General features: G+C 33.3%; 5 protein-coding genes across 6 annotated transcripts in view; 2 read left to right on the top strand and 3 right to left on the bottom strand.

Moving 5' to 3' along the window:
• LOC110384526 (uncharacterized) overlaps positions 1-3,923 on the bottom strand; it is a 31,933-nt gene extending 28,010 nt beyond the window's left edge. Inside the window, exon 1 of the mRNA XM_021345836.3 lies at positions 3,713-3,923. The gene's annotated coding sequence lies outside the window, so the exon portion shown is untranslated. The remainder of the gene's footprint in view (positions 1-3,712) is intronic.
• A 151-nt stretch (positions 3,924-4,074) lies between these two features.
• LOC110384527 (heme transporter hrg1-B) lies at positions 4,075-7,831 on the bottom strand. Of its 2 annotated transcripts, XM_021345837.3 has the most exons (4): positions 7,564-7,831; positions 6,932-7,105; positions 5,545-5,698; positions 4,075-5,334 (listed from the first exon to the last, which is right to left on the bottom strand). In XM_021345837.3, the coding sequence occupies exons 1-4, from the start codon at positions 7,685-7,687 to the stop codon at positions 5,265-5,267; spliced, it is 522 nt and encodes a 173-aa protein (XP_021201512.2). In that variant the 5' UTR covers positions 7,688-7,831; the 3' UTR covers positions 4,075-5,264. The 2 variants fall into 2 exon arrangements, with proteins under 2 accessions (XP_021201512.2, XP_021201513.2); XM_021345838.3 differs by having other exon boundaries at positions 4,075-5,698; positions 7,564-7,828.
• A 418-nt stretch (positions 7,832-8,249) lies between these two features.
• On the top strand, positions 8,250-10,924 carry LOC110384571 (uncharacterized). The gene is made up of 6 exons (XM_021345889.3): positions 8,250-8,651; positions 8,812-8,982; positions 9,306-9,480; positions 10,116-10,181; positions 10,293-10,539; positions 10,796-10,924. The coding sequence occupies exons 1-6, from the start codon at positions 8,469-8,471 to the stop codon at positions 10,845-10,847; spliced, it is 894 nt and encodes a 297-aa protein (XP_021201564.1). The 5' UTR covers positions 8,250-8,468; the 3' UTR covers positions 10,848-10,924.
• On the bottom strand, positions 10,889-13,445 carry LOC110384570 (zinc finger protein 572). The gene is made up of 4 exons (XM_021345888.3): positions 13,119-13,445; positions 12,635-13,038; positions 12,041-12,501; positions 10,889-11,964 (listed from the first exon to the last, which is right to left on the bottom strand). Exons 1-4 carry the CDS (start codon positions 13,248-13,250, stop codon positions 11,729-11,731), a joined length of 1,233 nt encoding a protein of 410 aa, XP_021201563.3. The 5' UTR covers positions 13,251-13,445; the 3' UTR covers positions 10,889-11,728.
• A 204-nt stretch (positions 13,446-13,649) lies between these two features.
• On the top strand, positions 13,650-18,396 carry LOC110384549 (V-type proton ATPase subunit D). The gene is made up of 6 exons (XM_021345863.3): positions 13,650-13,810; positions 13,913-14,030; positions 14,290-14,437; positions 15,144-15,359; positions 16,383-16,513; positions 17,761-18,396. Exons 1-6 carry the CDS (start codon positions 13,770-13,772, stop codon positions 17,845-17,847), a joined length of 741 nt encoding a protein of 246 aa, XP_021201538.1. The 5' UTR covers positions 13,650-13,769; the 3' UTR covers positions 17,848-18,396.
• The last annotated feature ends 245 nt before the right edge of the window (positions 18,397-18,641 follow it).

The following is an 18,641-nucleotide window of genomic DNA, read 5'->3' as shown; positions in this document are numbered from 1 at the left end:
CAGATTTACCGGTACAGGTAATGTCTATTGCTGACCGGTCAACTCCTCTCAGTCGTGTTATTTTAATGCTCTTTGCTTTAATGCAGGAAATGCTATAAAATTGTGGAACTAAGACAATTAGTGCTGGCTATGTTGCGTTAAATGTATTCGTGATAATTGTGGTAACAAAGAATTTTTCATATACGTACGTACCTACATACTTACATATAAAATATTATGACGTACTTATTATGTAGCTATATTTCTTTGATTATGAAATAAGTAGGTAGATGGGTAATGCAAAAGAATGTGGAATGGTTTTGAATTTTTCACATAATAAGTTTGTTGGTAAGGCAGGTATTTCTTAATTAATCACGGATATATAACAAACCTAATTATGATTAGATTCAGTAATTTTACTTTACTGCCGATACGGAAGCTTGCAGCTGCTTGCGATTTTCAAATTTAACGGACCTTTTGGCGTTAACCTCTAAATGTTTATAAACAAAACACGACCAGGTGTTAACAGCGTTCATTACTCCATCGTCAATCTCGATTCGTAATCTCGGACCGTTTCAAATGAGCCAGGGATTCAGTGGATTTCCGTGAAATGTACGCGCGATAAAAAGCTTCGAAATTTGAATCAACTGCCGGGGCTGTTCACTGCGCCGGCGCATAGCAGAAGCAGACCATTAGCCGTGGCCGATTGCAAGTGTTCGAGCTTCATTTAAATGCACCCGTGATGATTACGTGACTGTTTACTGAAGTTATGTATTTTAACATGATGTAAATTGTAATGTTGTACCTATATGCAGATTTGTTATTGAGTTCTTATTTCCGTTGCTGGAGCATGCATGGAGACAAAAAAGCTGGTTTTAAAAGGAACATTAACTCGCCGTGAAAGTGAGAAATTGCAAAAATAAATCTGAGGTGTTGTGATGTTTACCTAGTCACATAGTTTCCTTAGAGCTAAAGCCAAATTCATATACGTATATGTATAGTCTTCCTGTAGGAATGTTACAACTTACAGGTCTAAACTTAGCTAATGTAACATAACGTAAAACTAAGTTTATGACCATTGCACTATGCTCAATAAGCAATTTGCGACCAGGATGCCATCCAAGCATTGTACCTCTATACTATGGCATGCAGAAATAAAGAGCTTGTAACTTAGAACATAAGTGCAAAATATTCTAAGCCTCAAGATATTATTGCGTCTTGCACTTCAAATTAGAATCTAGTCATTAAAATAGCATTTAAAGCCTTTTGACTGAGACGCCGCATTCAATGTGTAGGTAGCTTCGTCACTAATAATTATGGGAACTCTAAGATGGAATGTTCAAGTTTATTACGTTATTAAAAGAGATAGTAGTCAATTGCCACCATAGATATTGATGCCGACCATAAAATAGTCACTCCTTATGTGAACTAAGGAACAAAATGCTTGGGTAAGTACCTATGCTTTGCATATAACTGATTCTCACGGATAAACGCTGTGAATTATTTTTGCAGTTTTATTAGGCTTTATTTTAATCATAATAAAACTAAGATAATATAAGATATTCTAAGTTAATCTAGACACCTGAGTGCGTGGTGTAAATCTTCTGACTAGTTTCAGAGAAAACTGACAATTCCATTGTTTGCTGTGTTCCGGGAACTTTGATCATTTTGTTTTATTAATTTGAGCTTGCATAATTGCTTTAATAATTTGTATTTGTGCATGTCTTTCAATTTTTTGAAATATGCTGTAGTTAGTAATTAAGTGCATGTTAGTAAAGGTCGGTTTTATAGGAAATTTAAATAATGAATTAGGCCTTACAAATCGTACCTACTTAGGTAGGTATTCATAAAATGGGGTGAGTTAAATAAAACCGTTTAAAAAAAAAGAAAAACGTCTGAAAAGCTTCTTTCTCTAGTAGACTTTAGACAAAAATCAAAGACGAATTTAAACAATTTTATTGTTTCTAGCTGCAAAAGGGACAATCACCTCGTTCATGGTTGGTTGGATTTGCTTAACACCTTTGTAGTGCAATATCATCGGGCACTGCTAAAGACGAGAGGTTACTTATAAATCATATTCAACAGTCTGTCCGTATCTCATACAAATAAACAGCAGTCCCTTCACAAACCACTGATTAGCTGATTTATTGCTGGCCAGTCTAGAAAATAATATATTTTTTTTAGAGCGGCTAATGAACTAAATATGTTCTTCTTTTAAACTTTTAATTGTCTATGGTCACCCGAATTGGCTTCATATTGGCATAATTAGAGGTCGTAGTTTAGGAGTCTCTTGATTCTAGTGAATGTTAAAAATAATGGTACTTAGTTCAGCTGTGTATCAATATAAACTTTCTGTTTATTTATTTTTCTCTAAATTCATACACGCCTATAGTCAATCATGAAGATTTTTTTACTCACGAATGAGCAGCGTAGCGTAACAGAGTAAAATTGATAAAATTGAAAAGCTTAGGTACCTACCTATCCATTATATTTATAGACTCGCAAAAAAATTACAATTCAATACTATGTAACTTTCGCCTAAGTTTGTTTGATGTTTGATATTGAATTCTTTTGAATTCGGACCCTTCTCATTTTTTAGTTTTTATTTTATTTAGCTGCTAAGGCGTGGAATTAGGTAAGGTAGACATTTTATCTGTCAGTTAGCATGTCAAACTTTAACTCGCGAAACTGATTGAGAAAAAAAAAGAATAAGAAATACTTATATAAGTAAATTGAGGTAGGTAATCAATAAAGTTTAAATCAAGTGAATGTGGACTGAACAAGCATATAGGGGCTTAGTAATGTATTTATAATCTAAGTCAGAGCTATTCTCGTAGTAGATAGCTAAGCTGTTAAACCGTAAAAGGGCCGCGCTGCTCACTTCACTTTTACTGGGTAGATACTTTTTTCAAGTAATAACATGGCATGTCAATAAAATGCAAGTTCGCGTTCGTACACTATCGCTACATTTATTTTATTTTTATGGCAATCTATGGCTGGTGGATCTTCAAGACCTGTCTATCTTAGCATAGGTACACATTTCTCATAATATAACGTTAGTAGACTCATTGTAAATCACTCAGTCGTCTTTAATTAAAGTAACGAGTTGGTAGTTCCTTAAAGATTTATTGCAAGCATAAAAATATATCTGTGATGCACCAGAGCAGAAGTTCTAGGTACTTAGGTACCTACCTTGGCAACGAGCCTGTAGATACAGAAAATGCTAACGAATGTAAATAAATTATACTATCATCTATTGGTAAAAGCCGGTTGCAAATGACTTTATCTCGGCAACAATTAATATTGATGGGATGTTACCGGATGATTAATGTATGAGAGTGATAACATTCTTACAAGTTTATGAGGAATGTCTGAGAACCTGTGACGGGTATTAAGTACTAATGCATCTGAAGAAGCAGCATTACTCGAACCTAATTTTTAAAGTCAACCAACTCAAAAAAATTTAAATTTTTAAGTTGTAGGTATAACTTATTAAAAAAAACATCACTCAAAAGAGTTCAGATTTTATTTGAATCCGCAGCTCTAGTATTTTTTTATACTGGCACGTATCAAGGAAGTTACTGTTTTTTTTATAATTATTTTTTTTTTTTGGGTAGGTAGGTACACCAAGGATTAGAAAATAAAATAGACAGACGATGTTCCAGAAGGTCTAAATACTAAACATGTTCCTCAACATCTAAGGCGCAAAGTATAGCAATCCTGTTTTACTTACCACTACTTATGTTATTACTGCAGAATCCCTTGCTTCCACATCGACGTTAGAAGTAGCACAACACAATATTATTTTTAAATAATATTTATATCTGTTATAATTTCATTAGTGCACGCAGTTTAGTTTATAATGTCGATCATTTTACGCGCGCGCGTTTTATTTCTTGTTGGCGGGAAAGTGCGACGCAACGGCTAGCGCTCGGCGCGCACCTCTATGAACTGAGTGTTTTCTTTCAAATTCAAACTCCCCCCATCTTACGGCAATGCTTCGACCATCGACCACAGCTTATAAGCTCTCGGCCACCTGACAAGCATACGGAAACTATTCCAACAGTTCTAGGATCACGGAATAATACGCAAAACTTTTATAAAAAACACTTTATTTATTTCTTAACTACAGTTGACAATAATCATTTAATAGCATAGACACAGTTACAAATATAACTTAATAAAACACTAGGAAGATGTCTTAACTACATGTAATTAACTGTTTGTAATAAATATAACGATAACATAATATTTATTTTATTTATACCCAAAAATTTAACATTAATTTTGAATTAGCACTACAATAATTTCTTACTGTTTTTTACAGGAAGGTTTTACTACACTAAATGAACAAACAAGTTGATATTAAACGCACAGTAACTTGTCCTACAATTCAATTAATTTACGAAGTATACAATTTAATTCTGCTATTTTTATTAGATTATTAGTAAAGTAAGTAAGTACCTCATTAAGATGTATCAAGAAATGAAGAAATAAACTAAGAAATAGATATGTATAGAGAGAGGCATAATATGGGTCAGATAAGAAAAAGTATAAAATTAGATATACGTAAAGGATAAAAATAGATAAGTAGTAGTAATTATTTTCTATTCGCATGACTTGTAAATTAAAATATAACAGAAAAATATCCATAAATACATAGAAAATTTCAGTCAAATATTGGCCTAAATTCGACAATGTTTTTATAATTCAGTCAATAAAGGTCACTCAGGTATCACAAAAGTATATAAATTGTTATAACTCGTAGATTCATACGTAAATAATATCTAAGTGGTTTTGTTGGCTTTCGATTATATAAATAAAAAATATTAAAATAAAATAATAACATAAAGCTTTGTGACTCAAGAAAAAACACCTTTTTAATTTTGATATGTCTTAAAGTCTAAATAGCTACCAAACGAAGATCTTTTAATTATTTTTATGTTAACGATACAAGGGATACGAGGACTTTTACCTAGACATTTTACTATATGAAAAAGAAGAATAACAGGAATAATCTAATCTATTTACATATTTATGCGTAATTTGAAACTTCAGAATTACAGAAAGTATAGGTATGTGTAAAGCAAAAACTGAAATAAAATTGAGGATGACAATTAATAAGATCCAGCGGGTATCGCTGACGAAATCAGTTGAAATCGAAAAATTGCAATCGGGCTATGGTAACGTATTCTCTGGTGTCAGTGGTATAATTTGGAAAAAATCGTCGCCCGAGTTAATACAAATATAATTTTTATATAATTATCATAGGAATGTAGTCGTCATTATACCGTCCATGTAGTTTCACCGTCTTCGTTACCAGCCGGTGCTCCGTCTTGCTGTATCAGGTTTTCACTGACAAAAGGTAAAAACTGGACAATAGGTTTTATTCAAAAGACAATAGGTCTTACATTGCTATGTTGCAAATAAGTAATATTCACAGCAATATTGACCCAAGCTTTATCCCTTTGTGACCTTATCTTAAAGCTTCAATTTTGATATTTCCGAAATTAAACAAAACCACTTAGACTGAAGCAATTTGCTAACAATCAATGAGATAATTACGTCTCCTCAATGTTAGGGTTTTCGGAGAAGAGCTGGTGGTCGTTGTAGGTCCTCAGATACTTCTTGGTGACGAGGTACAGCATGAGACCCCACTTCATCATCATGAAAGACCAGACGAGACGAATGATAATGCTGGTCTTTATTGGCATAACATCTGTAAAAAAGTATATTCGTTATTATCGGCAAAATAAATGTTAAAGTACGAAAATTTCGCATTAGAGCGCAATATTCTGAGGACTTTTTCCTAATGTTAAGGTTAGCTTTCATAGTGCGTATCGAGGTTATAAGCTGACCTATGCTGTAGTCTAATAAGAAAAGGCGACCTTGATCTATAGGAAGTTGCGCCAATATAGATTATAGGTGGGTTAATAGACTGCTGGGGATCTCCTCGTTTTTCATAATTCCTATATAATGTCACTTCTCCTAACTTAAATATAAGCGTAGCGTGTAAACGTAATGGATACTGAATCAATTAGTTTTTGTTATTGAAACAAAGTTGTACTTGTAAACAAGTCCAAGAGTCAACAATTAATGTTGTCTTACCATATGTGTAAAAAAAACAAACCCCAACATTTGTTCAAAGATTCAACGTATTGTTATTAATATATAGTAATTAAAAATCTGTATTTCTATACTGTTTTAAGTGTGAATAGTGATAAGGGGATGAGTAATTATCAGTGTATAGTACACCTTATCATATTATTATGAATAAACATTTTGCAATATTTTATAAACAGTTACTAGTTTTATTTCAGCCGATATCAACAAAATTACACATTTCATATAAACATAATCATCTTTTCCCAGTACATCCATTTTTTTTTCTTTTATGCCTATTCATTGACAGCCTATTTTATGCAATTGATCGAATTTATTATCAAACTCATATCACTATATCAGTGATTCATAAAGTTATCAATGTCTCTACATAATATTGTTCTAAAAATAACTATGCTATCTGTATTAGAATGTAGTTTAAAAGACGATTACTGAATTATGATCTTACTATAGAAGACTTGACAAAAACTACAAGACCAGTTTAAAAAAATTCCTTTCTATTATAAAGCTATATTGTCCTAGATTAACTAGGCCATAGTTTGGTCTACTCCAGGAACGAATTCTGTGATGAAGCCATGAGAAAGAACAAACAGTAATAGTCCATATGAATAGGCACTGTACTAAAGATCGACTATCTTGACAAGACTTTTTACCTATATGTATTAACCGAATACTGGTTAAAATAATGATTTAATTGAATAAGTAATAGTTATAGTTGCATTTACATAATATTTCATTATTAAACTGAGTTTTCAAATAAAAAAATGTTGAGATTGTTAATCTTTTAACTGCCAACTTAAATAGAGTATATGTCCATTTCTATACGTACCAGCTTTGTAATAGATCTCCAGGAACAGATAGAAGAGTGTCAAAGCACTTCCAGAGACGAACCCTACAATACCAAAGTCTCCAATGTATTGTAATGCCTTTCTTGAGAAGTTGACGTGCAGTGACTCTTTCAGGTAGTGGCAATGTAGCATCAGGGCTAGAGATGCATGGATACCTGGAAAAAACAGTTTTGAGAACTTTTAATCTATGGTTATTTATCCATTTGTTATTGTTGAGGGTAGTTCAGGTTTCAGGGTGTTCTGTAGCGAGCGTAATTCAATGTAGTTACCTCTGTTAATTTTATTGTACCTAATTGTCCATAGTTTACTTATCAGTTCAATTAATGTCAATTTAAGGAAAATAAACAGGATTTGAAACAATTTATAGATAAGGTACTGGACAGAAGTGGATTGAGGAAAATTTTGTGTAAAATCTTTAAGTTATTCAATGATGATGGCTCAATTTTGTCACAGAAGCGACAGTGGGTAAAAAACCACTCGAGGCCAATCGAAAGCCTGTCGCAACTATTTCGTGGGTGAAACTTGATTCATTATGCCGATACAATCTTCTGCGTTAAGATGTTACTTTTACCCATATTTACGTACATGACATGTTACTCTTCGCTTCACTTACCAGATAGCAGCGCCCACATTCCGGCTTCTATGTTTGCATAAACAATGCAGAAACATATAAACGCAGACAAGCCTAGAAAGGCTCCTATAGCACTTAGTGCTATATGAATTTTAACACGCAGCATATTTATTGAAAGCTCCAGACGACTTCGATTACCAAATAATATTTTCGTTTTGGAAACAAAGAGATCGCAGTAACGTTACATTTATTTACGAATACAGCTGTAAAACTGTGATTTCAGTATTGTCAGTCACCTGTCAAAAAATCCCCGAAGTTACTAAACTAGTGAGGTGCTTACAATCTTTAGCAACCGATGCGATATTGGCCAGACACAAGAAAAATATTGAGCAAAAAATATAAAGTACGAACAAAACTCAACCTCGTCAAGATGAACGACGACAAACCTACGACTGAAAATATTGTAATGCATGTTATTTTTTATTTTCGTTCGACTTCTAAGAAAAGAGTATGATTGTAATATAGCCGATTACCGTGCCAGTATCAAGTGTAGGAATTTGCTTTAGTAGAGTGAATGGCCAACACTATTATGTAGTCAAGGTTGACAGAAAATTGTGTGACTGTCAAACCTTTTCTATTGTTCGGTCAGTCGCGTTCCATATACCGATGAACATCGCTTCTTTAGCATATTTAGAAGACTATCTTTGTTACTCCCATTGAAAAAACTATCTATCACTTTCTTATTTCAAAATAAAAATATTTGGTTAGCAGATTCCAAAATCTAAAACAAAATATTTATTTTTTAATGATGATAATAAATTAGTTGCTGGAAAATACCTCTAGGCTTTAGGGGTAGTCTCTATGTAGCACTAGAGTATAAATTTACGAGTGAAAGCTGGTCCTTAGCAGTTTTATTTTTATTTCGAAGTATTTAATAGTTAGTAAACATGAGTCGTGTGAGTCAAGCTCAGATGAAGAAGCTGCTGGACCTGCTGAGTGAGGATGGGGTCCTGGTGGACGGCAGGGTCATGTACACAAACACCAACAAGCAGAACTTCTGGAAGCGAATCGCGATGCAGCTGAACGCCGTCGAAGGTGGAGTTTATAAGAACACTTGGAAGTGGTGTAAAGTAAGTTTATTATTTTTATCATTTAAACCTAGGTCGGTCGACTTTCTTTATAAGAACCGAGGGTCCTCGTAGTTAAATGTTGCAAGGCTTAACTCAAATATTGCATAAAGAATATTCTACCAAAATAAAATTCTAATGAGAGTACTTACACCAATTTCAGATGTGGGCCGATTGGAAGAACAAGACAAAGAAGAAAGCCAACATATTGCTCTGTAGAAAGACTTATGGCATGGAACAACCCACACCAACATTGACTGATTTAGAACTTAGACTCCTAAAGATGATCAACTACCCCATTGCTGATAAGGAAGACGCCATGACTTTGGAGATGGTAATAAAAGACGCCCATTTATTATTATAAACTGGACACCAGTAAAAGTTGACTTTGAACCACGTAGTTTTCAAAAAAAATAATTAAGAGCTTTTTCTAGCACTTATTTCATGCTATCAATCTTAATTGTTAATAATTAAATAACTCAAGAAAAGGATAAAAAAAGGAACTACTTACAAAACCTCCATCGTTAGCATAAAGTTAAAATAGAATACTTATGCAACTATTGAGCTAATGCAGAGGTTCTTATCTGTATGAGAAAAGCATGTTTTGAAAATGAAAAAGATATCATCAATCTAATCTTTTAATTCCTCAATGTATAGGTAGTAAGTAAAGAAGAGGTAGCAGAGCCTGTGGATGAATTTCAGGCTCAATTCTTAAACCATGAGTATGGTGATGAAGGAAAAACATCATCAGATGAGGATGAAGAAAAGGAGGAATTAGGCTGCTATGATCCTGTTGAAAGTAAATTCTGCGATGTAGATGATATTATGCAAGGTATAACATTATTCTGAAGTAGCTCTTTTCTCATGGTTTTACTAGTTTCCCTGTGTGAACTACTGCTGAAAAAATATAGTCTACTCAGGAATAATAGAGCTCCCTAACAGTTTTTTTTTAATTGGTCACCTGCCTAAAGAACACAATAACAAAAAAATTTCCTCTTCATTATTTAAGTACAGGGGCCCGATTCTCCTAAGTTAATAATGTCAAAATCGAATAGACATCGAATCGCAATATGATCGCAATAGCAGTTTTAACCATATCGGGCATTCTGCTACTAATAAAAGACCAATCGTATTCGATTGACATTTGATTGGTGTGCGATTGGTCTGCTATTTCAGTGATTTTGGTCTATACGGTTTGCTGTACAATCATTTTGCAATCGTAAATCATTTGCAGACAAAATGATTCATAATTGAATGACAGAAAAGGATAAAAACGTTTATTTCAAAGAAAAAATAGCGGAATGCCACATACCCTTCAATCGTAATCGAGTCGGGATTGGATCTCAGTCGAATCAAGCCGAACGTGAATCGTATGTCGCTTAAGTAAAATTAGGAGAATCGGGCCCCAGATCATCATACAGAGTTTTGAAAAAATATATGAACAAATATATTTTCTTTTTATTTCAGATGAAAAATTAGAAGAAGAAAACCAAGAGGAAGAGTCTTCAGATTCCCAGAAAGTTAATTTAATAGGTAAAAAATATTACATACTTGGGATATACACCTAAAGCTCTCCTTTAACGTTAAAACAAGATCATTATGAGAACTTTAATATATGATTTGTTTTGAAAAATGCTTTGTTAGTTTCAGAAAAAGTATACAAAAAAAGAAAAGTATCTTTAGAAGAATATAAAGTTAGAACAACATTAAAAATTGAAAAGGAAAGAGTGCAGCAGAAGAGTGAAGAATTAAGGCTGAGAGCAATAGAATTAAAGTTAAAAGGAGAAGAATTAAGACTGAAAGAGATTGAAATGACCAAAATCAACTATATGACAACCATTGAAGAGGAGAAACTCAAGTGCTTTAGAGATATCTCATCATCCTTAAGAGAGTAAGATACCACAATATAACTAACTAATCTATGATAGATAAATTATTTTGGAACTAAGATCCTTGCCGCGGCATTAGCGTCAAAACTTGAAAAAAAATAGTACCTAATTAATTTAAGATCAATGTTGGTCTTAGTAGTGTGAATAGTTCGACATGTTAAGATCCCAAGTACCCATAATATCCATGGGAAACTTCATTCCTTTTTGTAAAAATCATACTTATATTCTTCTTTATAAAAAATATTTGTATTTTTGCAGATTAACGGAAAGAACCAGACACAGCAACTCACGCTACCACAATGTTATTTAGTTATTGTTAGAAACAAAAAAAATGTTGTAAAAAATACTAAATATTGTAATATGAATTATATTTTCAAGTAATGAAAACAGTTTTTATTATTAAATATCCTATAAAATTTAACAGAAAACAACCCCATTGCACTTATAAATATAACTATGTAATAAAGCTATTTTTACATTATTTTATTAAGTTTTAACAAATATATATTTTTTTCAACATAAATGGTTTTATAACCGTAATATAATCCAACAAAAGATGATAGTGCCTCTTATTTAACGCGATCAAATTGATCAAGTCATTTTTTACGAGAGATTGGCGGAATCGTCGCGCCTCGGCTGGTCGGATCGCACTTACTCTCTTGCTTAGTCAGTGCAGGAAAAATATAAAAGTTAATTAACAGACGGAAATTGTGATTGCCATCCATGAACCGCAACTAACAGCAAATCCATCTAACATTAAATGTAAACAAAGTAATTGATATGTTTTTAGTCCTTCAAGTGTAAGTATCTCTTTTCTTACTGAATAAAGACATTATTAATATAAGCTCTGACAATAAAGGACTTAAAGAGACTTAAATAAATTCAAAGACTAAAACTTCAATCACATAATAACAAAATATCTAATATCTTTGACATAACAATACCTCTGTAATGCACTATTAAGGGTTAGCACGTAATTAAAAGGCAGAAGCAGTGTCTCAACTTCAATAGAAATATCAACCTTTCATAAATTCAAAAATAAATTATTTCAACTTCTTTGTAACACAATTTTCAAGTACCTACCCAAAATGGATATCTAATGGAAAACAAAAATAGAATTAAAATGGTTAACTCATTGTATGCACAGTGCCAACCCTACTCTGCTAATCTTAAAACAAAATTAATTTAATTTTAGACTTTCAGTAATTTTATATAATTTGGTCTCAATTTGCTTAACGTAATGGCATCTAGTTCTGATATCCTGTGGATACGGAGGTGGCTCTTCATGTTGCCTCTCTGGGCGTATCCTCGGCCACATATAGGGCACTTAAAAGGTGTCTCCCCAGTATGTAACCTCATGTGTTCCTTTAAATAATCTTCATGATAGAAACTGGTATTACAGACTGTACACTCAGCCGGTCTTTGACCTGAAAACAAGGCCATAAGTATTATTTTTTATAAAATTACAGCAGGGATATAAACAAAAATAAATTCAGCAGTTACCTGTATGTACAGATCTCTCATGAATAATAGTAGACTTAGCACATTTATATGTTTTATCACAGAATTTGCATGTATACACTTTCTTGGGACGTGCTAGCTTGTCATGCACATTTCTGAAGTGACTTGTTAATTCTCCTTTAAATGCAAAACCTATGCCACATGATGAGCAAATGAATTCTCTATGGGTCTCATGTTTCCTTTTTATGTGCCTATTTAAATAATAATTTGAGGCACAAACTCTTGGACATTTAGGGCATTTAACAGGAGTCTTAAAGTGTACTTTTTTCTTGTGACACAATAGTCGATCATTGTTTCTAAACACATCTCCACAAAGGTCGCATAGTTTCTCTGTTGTAGAAGCCTTCACATGCGGTAATTTTATTTTAGTCTGTGGTCGGGGTTTTGGTTCTATGACATCATTTTTACCTAATTTCTTTAATGTTGTTTGACCTATCTTCATGCTGAAAATAAAATCATATAGCAAGGTTTGTAGATAAGAATATAAAAGCAGGCCTGAGTAGATATGTTGGGACAGAAAATTATTTGAATTTATGTCATAGCTTTAGACAGTAGAAGATAACTCGAAAATATTACCACCATCTATCTCCATTCCATGAAAAGTTTCCTTCTAATATAGAAGATGCTATCTTGTTTGTTTTGCTTCCAGTTTGAAGTTTGGTTTTCCGAGTTCTCTTCTCTTTCTTAATAGGTTCCTTTTTTATTTTCTTACTTATTGCTAATGGTAATGTGTCTTCATAATCATCGAAAGCATCATCGTAGAGGTTCTCTGATTCAGCCTTTATTCCTTTTATATCTATTTCTACTTCAGTCATAGGGTCATTTCTATGATCCTGAAATTCTTCTTTTTTTACAATTAATAGACCACTTTCTAATATTTTACATGACTCTCTAAACTTATTAATAAATTGACATAAAGTTTCTAATGTAGTATTGCACATTGTACATATATGACGTGGTAATCCTGCAATGTCTTCAATCTGAAATGTACATAAAACAGTCTTATTATCAAGAGCAGATATATCACTTGTTTATTCATATAGTTGAGTTAAATACAAACCTTTTCACATTGTAAACAAAGGGATAGTTTCGAATGTATATTATCTCCTAATAATGACTTCTCGAATATTGGCAGTGTGGCTCCATGCTGAAGACATATTCGACACAAACTTGTTGAACTTGTATCATCCATTGTGGCATTAATTAGATTCAAATAAGAATCCTACAGAAGTAACGACTTCCTATAAGTTTCCAATTATGGGAAACTGCAATATGTCCATTTTAAATACCCCTAAACTTGTTTATTTACGAAAATTCTTATTTATTGATGACTGACATTCCAATGCACTCGCAGTTTGACGTTTAATGTTTTTATTTATTTGACAGGTCCTTTAGGGTTTGCATGAGGTCGTTTAATTTAGTTTATTTGTTTCTTTTTATATTAATTAAAGAATTTTGGAGATAGATGAAATAAGATACTCTTAATAAAAAATACAGAATGTTTGTTTTTAATTTAGCATAAAATTCAGGAAAACGTATTTTATTCATTTGTAAAATCGACTCGATCAAATTGCCATTTTCATTGAGCGCGATCACAAGACCACGCATAGACAATATTTTATCACTTGTCTTCTGTCATCAGGTGATTTAGGTTTGGGAGTGAAAAAGTCCTGAAATTGGGATAAAACGCCAAATATTTTCCTAAATCAATATGTCTGGAAAAGATAGATTAGCGATTTTCCCTTCTCGGGGGTAAGTTTTGTTAATAATAATGTTGTAAAGTCCATTTATATATGTGTAAACTTTTGCGTTTCATTTACGGCTGGCTCACGATGTAATTTGTCCTGGTTCCAGTGCTCAGATGTTGATAAAGGGCCGTCTGGCTGGTGCACAGAAAGGCCATGGTCTCCTGAAGAAGAAGGCTGACGCCCTCCAAGTGAGGTTCCGTATGATTCTGAGCAAAATTATTGAGGTAATTGATTTTTCTTATACTGTTAATTATTTGTTAAATTTACTGCTTTATTTAGATGATTAATGATGTTTATATTATTTTATAAAGCAATACCATTATTTGATATATGGTAATTGATTTTCACTTTATATAATATATCTTTATTATGTTATGATGATAATTACATAGACTACACTAGATTTGATAATTACACCCTATAGATAAACTTGTATTGAAGTTTATTTACTAATTACCAATATCATTTTGTTGTAACTTGCAGACAAAGACCCTTATGGGTGAAGTGATGAAAGAAGCTGCATTCTCATTGGCTGAAGCTAAGTTTACTACCGGAGACTTCAACCAGGTGGTTCTGCAGAACGTTACCAAGGCTCAAATTAAGATCCGCTCAAAGAAAGACAATGTTGCTGGTGAGTCATAGTTAACTTTAAATGGAGCCAGGAGTTTGCAGAAATCTGGGACATTACTGCTTGTATGCCTCTAATTATAAAATGATAGAGAATCAATGTTGTCTTGTGTGTCAAGAGATATTTAGGGTTAATCCTGCAAGATAATAACAGGACCCTTGGAGGCAGGATGTAATCCTACTCTCTTGATCCTTGCTGTTTGTGCATATTCATGAGATAAGTTTTACAATCTGCATCCAAGCTTCCATTTATTTTCTCACAATTTTTTTGCAACTTTATTTGGAATCCAGCCAGTATTTTAGCAATTCAGTTCATTGACCTAAATAAAAAAGGTTGCATTGCACAGGTTTCAAGCCTAGGCTGTTGGAATGAACACTAGAAGCAATGTTTTTCCATCTTTGATTTGAAAAAGCTGACTTGGTTTTAATGGTGAAATATTAATTCTTTTTTTGTATTTAATATAAAGTATTAGTAGTAAATAGTTTTTAAATAGTACAAATACATACTTGAACGTAGGTATAGTGTGTAAATGAGTTTTTAAATGGTTGTGTAAACTGTAAGAATACTTTTTTGGCAGAATTTTATTATTTTTTGTATAGAAATTAACTTAAATCTCTTATTTAATTATATTTAACAAAACTCTTAGATCAGTAATTAACTGAGACATAATCTAAGTTCACAATCCTAACCCTCCACTCTCTGATTCAAGGTGTAACCCTCCCCATTTTCGAGTCGTACCAAGACGGTACTGATACATATGAGCTGGCCGGTCTGGCCCGAGGTGGTCAGCAACTCACCAAGCTGAAGAAGAACTTCCAGAGTGCTGTCAAACTGCTGGTTGAGTTGGCTTCCTTGCAGACAGCCTTCGTGACCCTCGATGAGGTCATTAAGATCACCAACAGGCGTGTCAATGCTATTGAGCATGGTAAGTTGAATATGTTTTGAAAACAAAATAGTAGTAGTATCGTACTACTAGTAATATACTATACAATGTGTCCCGGGGATAAGTGACCGCCCGGAATTTTTTGAATATTTGTACAAAATTAAGGATAATTTCTTTTATATTTTTGAAAAAAATCATTAAAAAAAATTTATTGTCAGGTCTGTTAATAACAGGCTTTGCTCTTTTTTTTTTCAAATTTCAACTGACTGTATTTTTGCATTTGTTTGAAATAGCAGCAAACATTGTTGTGAGCTATTGTAGGAAATATCATGTAGTTTATTAATAAATTAAAAGAAAGTGATATTAAGAGGGCATTTATTGGACTTATTTTGAAAAAACTGAAAAAAAGGCGTTATTTTCTTTGAATTTTTATTTTCTTTTTTTTCTAATAAATGTTTTATTACATTTTTGTTATGTTTGATAATTTTAATTGATAAACTATGATGTCGGCTAGTCAATAAAGAAAAAAGAATTTAAAAAGATTAGGAAATATCTTAAAAAAACTGCAGCACGTCACAGTATTTACTAAAAATCATTAAAAAAAAAACCAAAGGCGGTAAGTCCCAAATATAAAGGAAATTATCCTTAATTTTGTACAAACATTCAAAAAATTTCGGGCGGTCACTTATGCCCGGGACACATTGTATAGTAATACTACTGGTGGCACTACTAGTAATCTACTAGTAACTTATGTAGAGATAATAGAAATAGAAATATTCATGGAGATGTTAGAAAATAGTCAGTTTTAGAAAAAAAAATATTTGGCAATAACTCTTGCGTATACTCTTGACCCACAAAAGATGACATATGAGACATGCAAGTGGAATAAAGGTTGACTATTTAACAAGAAAATAATAGGAATAGTAGAGTCTTGAAAATTTTAAAACCTTTGTAAATAAAACTTAGGCGAACGAACTGTACCAATGAACTACAGACCAGCGGTTTTTCTTTACATTGGCACTTTGCAGAACTCATCAAAATTCCTTTCCAACTTTCCAATTGCAGTAATTATCCCACGATTGGAGCGCACACTCGCTTACATCATCTCTGAGTTGGATGAGCTGGAGCGTGAGGAGTTCTACCGGCTGAAGAAGATCCAGGACAAGAAGAAGATTATCAAGGATAAGGCAGAGGCGGTAAGTAAAACTATACGCCACCGTTTTTAGGCCCACTTTTTAGTAGCGCTCCCGATAACAATTTGCGCGACCATGAAAGAGTCACATAAATCATGCTTTAGATGTTTGCCATTGCTCCACTCACTCACTCTGGAGGAAATAAATTACTAAACGCGATACTGTCAGTAAATAAATTTATTGACAGTATCGCGTTGATTGGTTTATAAATCACATCGTCTCAGAAGTATTTTAATAAAGCTTATCCCCATAAGCGTTATTAAAATACTGCACAGAATGTAAAAGTCACGGTATTTGATATTTATTTGATACATTGTCTTGTTGATGTAATCTAACCAAATAAATAAATTGTTTGTATTGAATACATAAAAATTAGTTTAAAATATTATTTAGCTTATCTCTTGGCTCGGTCGGACCGCAGATGAAACCATCTTGTGATGACGAGTTCTTCCGTGTTTCGGAAGGCACGATATTGGTGGGTTGTCATTTGAACATCTTTGGCAGTCGTTACGTTGGGTATTCACAAGCCAGAGCTTCTGACAAGCAGTCCTTCTAAGGGATATTGCCGGGTAACTGGGTCAAGGAGGTCAGATAGGCATCCTTTTAGTCTGGAAGTTGACTCTACCTCAGTTGAAAAAATGCTAGGCAGATGATGATGTGCATAAATGAAGAGGCCCATAATCTACTGGCATATTTGGTAAAAGCAAACTATCTCTTCATTGGTTTGAATTTGACTTGGTTGATTGGAATTCTACTTACATAACTTGAAATGTAACCTATTAATAAATACGTTTCTGTAAAGGTTAGCCTTTAGGGACAAAACCTCCTGCTATGATACAATCATATGCCTAAAATTTACATTATGTAACCTTCTAACTAACGGATCATTTTGTTTAGCGACAGAGTTGAAGATTCATTGAACTTAATCTAGCTAAAGCAAACTCCCAATTTAGAACTTATTTATTTAACTTATACGAACATGAAGCTGAAATCATCAAAACAGTTAATAACTTTCTAGTAAACCTGGTTTATTCCTAAGAATTAACTCGTTTCTGCCAGCAGTTTCACCCTTGTCCCTTGGGAACTACTCCGTGCACCTAATAAAAAATAGCCTAAAAGCCAGTCCAGTAGTTTCTGAAATTAGCTCGCTTAAACAAACAAATTCTTCAGCCGGACAGCGGTGTTCAAAAATGCTCTACGTGGTAACTTAATTGAAAAAATACTTTAAAATGCTATTTTGTTACTTACAGCACAAACAGGCAATGTTGGCTGCCGGTAAGGACCTGGCTGACTCTGCGAACTTGCTCGACGAAGGCGATGAAGACCTCTTGTTCTAAGGCCTAGGCCTCCAATGTAGACACTCATATATCTAGCCAGTTGTTAGTAGCGTGCAGTCAAGGCCTATCAAAAATCTGAGTCAAGAATCTTTGACCAATTCTGCCCCATCAGGAACTTTTGATGCTACCCATGCCACGCATCCCTCCTCAGTTTCCAAACTTGACTGCATGAATAAAATGATATTACAGTGTTCATTACCTACGTTGTAAATACAGTATTGTTGTATCACTGTTAAATATGTACTATGTGCTGTTAAATCTTTACGTCACCTACTATTGCGGTTTAAAACGGCTATTTATTATTAAGATTGGCTGTTTGCTTAGGCGTTTGTTGTATGTAAGCATTCCACCACATTTTGATTTTGTTTTTATTTTTCAAAGCTTTTTGAAACGCTGTATGTAGCATAAAATCAGTATAAGTACACCTATTAAGTATTTATGGTTTTTGAATTGTTGTTTGGTAACTAACTTAACGAAATATATTTTAAGTAAGCAATCAATCATGTAAATACAAGTTTGTGAAGCGAAATATATTATTACTATTATTGAGCCTGAGAGTTTTATTTCTATTTCATCTCTCGTGAAATCAACACAGGCATATTACTGGCGGGCCAATACCTGTGCCGGGTGCGGAAGAATGCTTTGACGATACCCGTGTTTTCAATAAAAGGTACCTAATTAGAGGCAAAACTAGGTTGGGTTTATCCGGTAAGAGACCGGCACATCCCTGCACCGACCCTAGGTGGAGTATAGTCCATGAGGATTTTCCCTTTGTTAAAAAAGAGATAATGACT

This window comes from Helicoverpa armigera, chromosome 16 (genome assembly GCF_030705265.1).
Source record: "Helicoverpa armigera isolate CAAS_96S chromosome 16, ASM3070526v1, whole genome shotgun sequence".
In the NCBI taxonomy this organism is placed as follows: domain Eukaryota; kingdom Metazoa; phylum Arthropoda; class Insecta; order Lepidoptera; family Noctuidae; genus Helicoverpa; species Helicoverpa armigera.
Note: the sequence above shows the minus strand (reverse complement) of the source record. Positions and strands in the feature narration are given on the sequence as shown.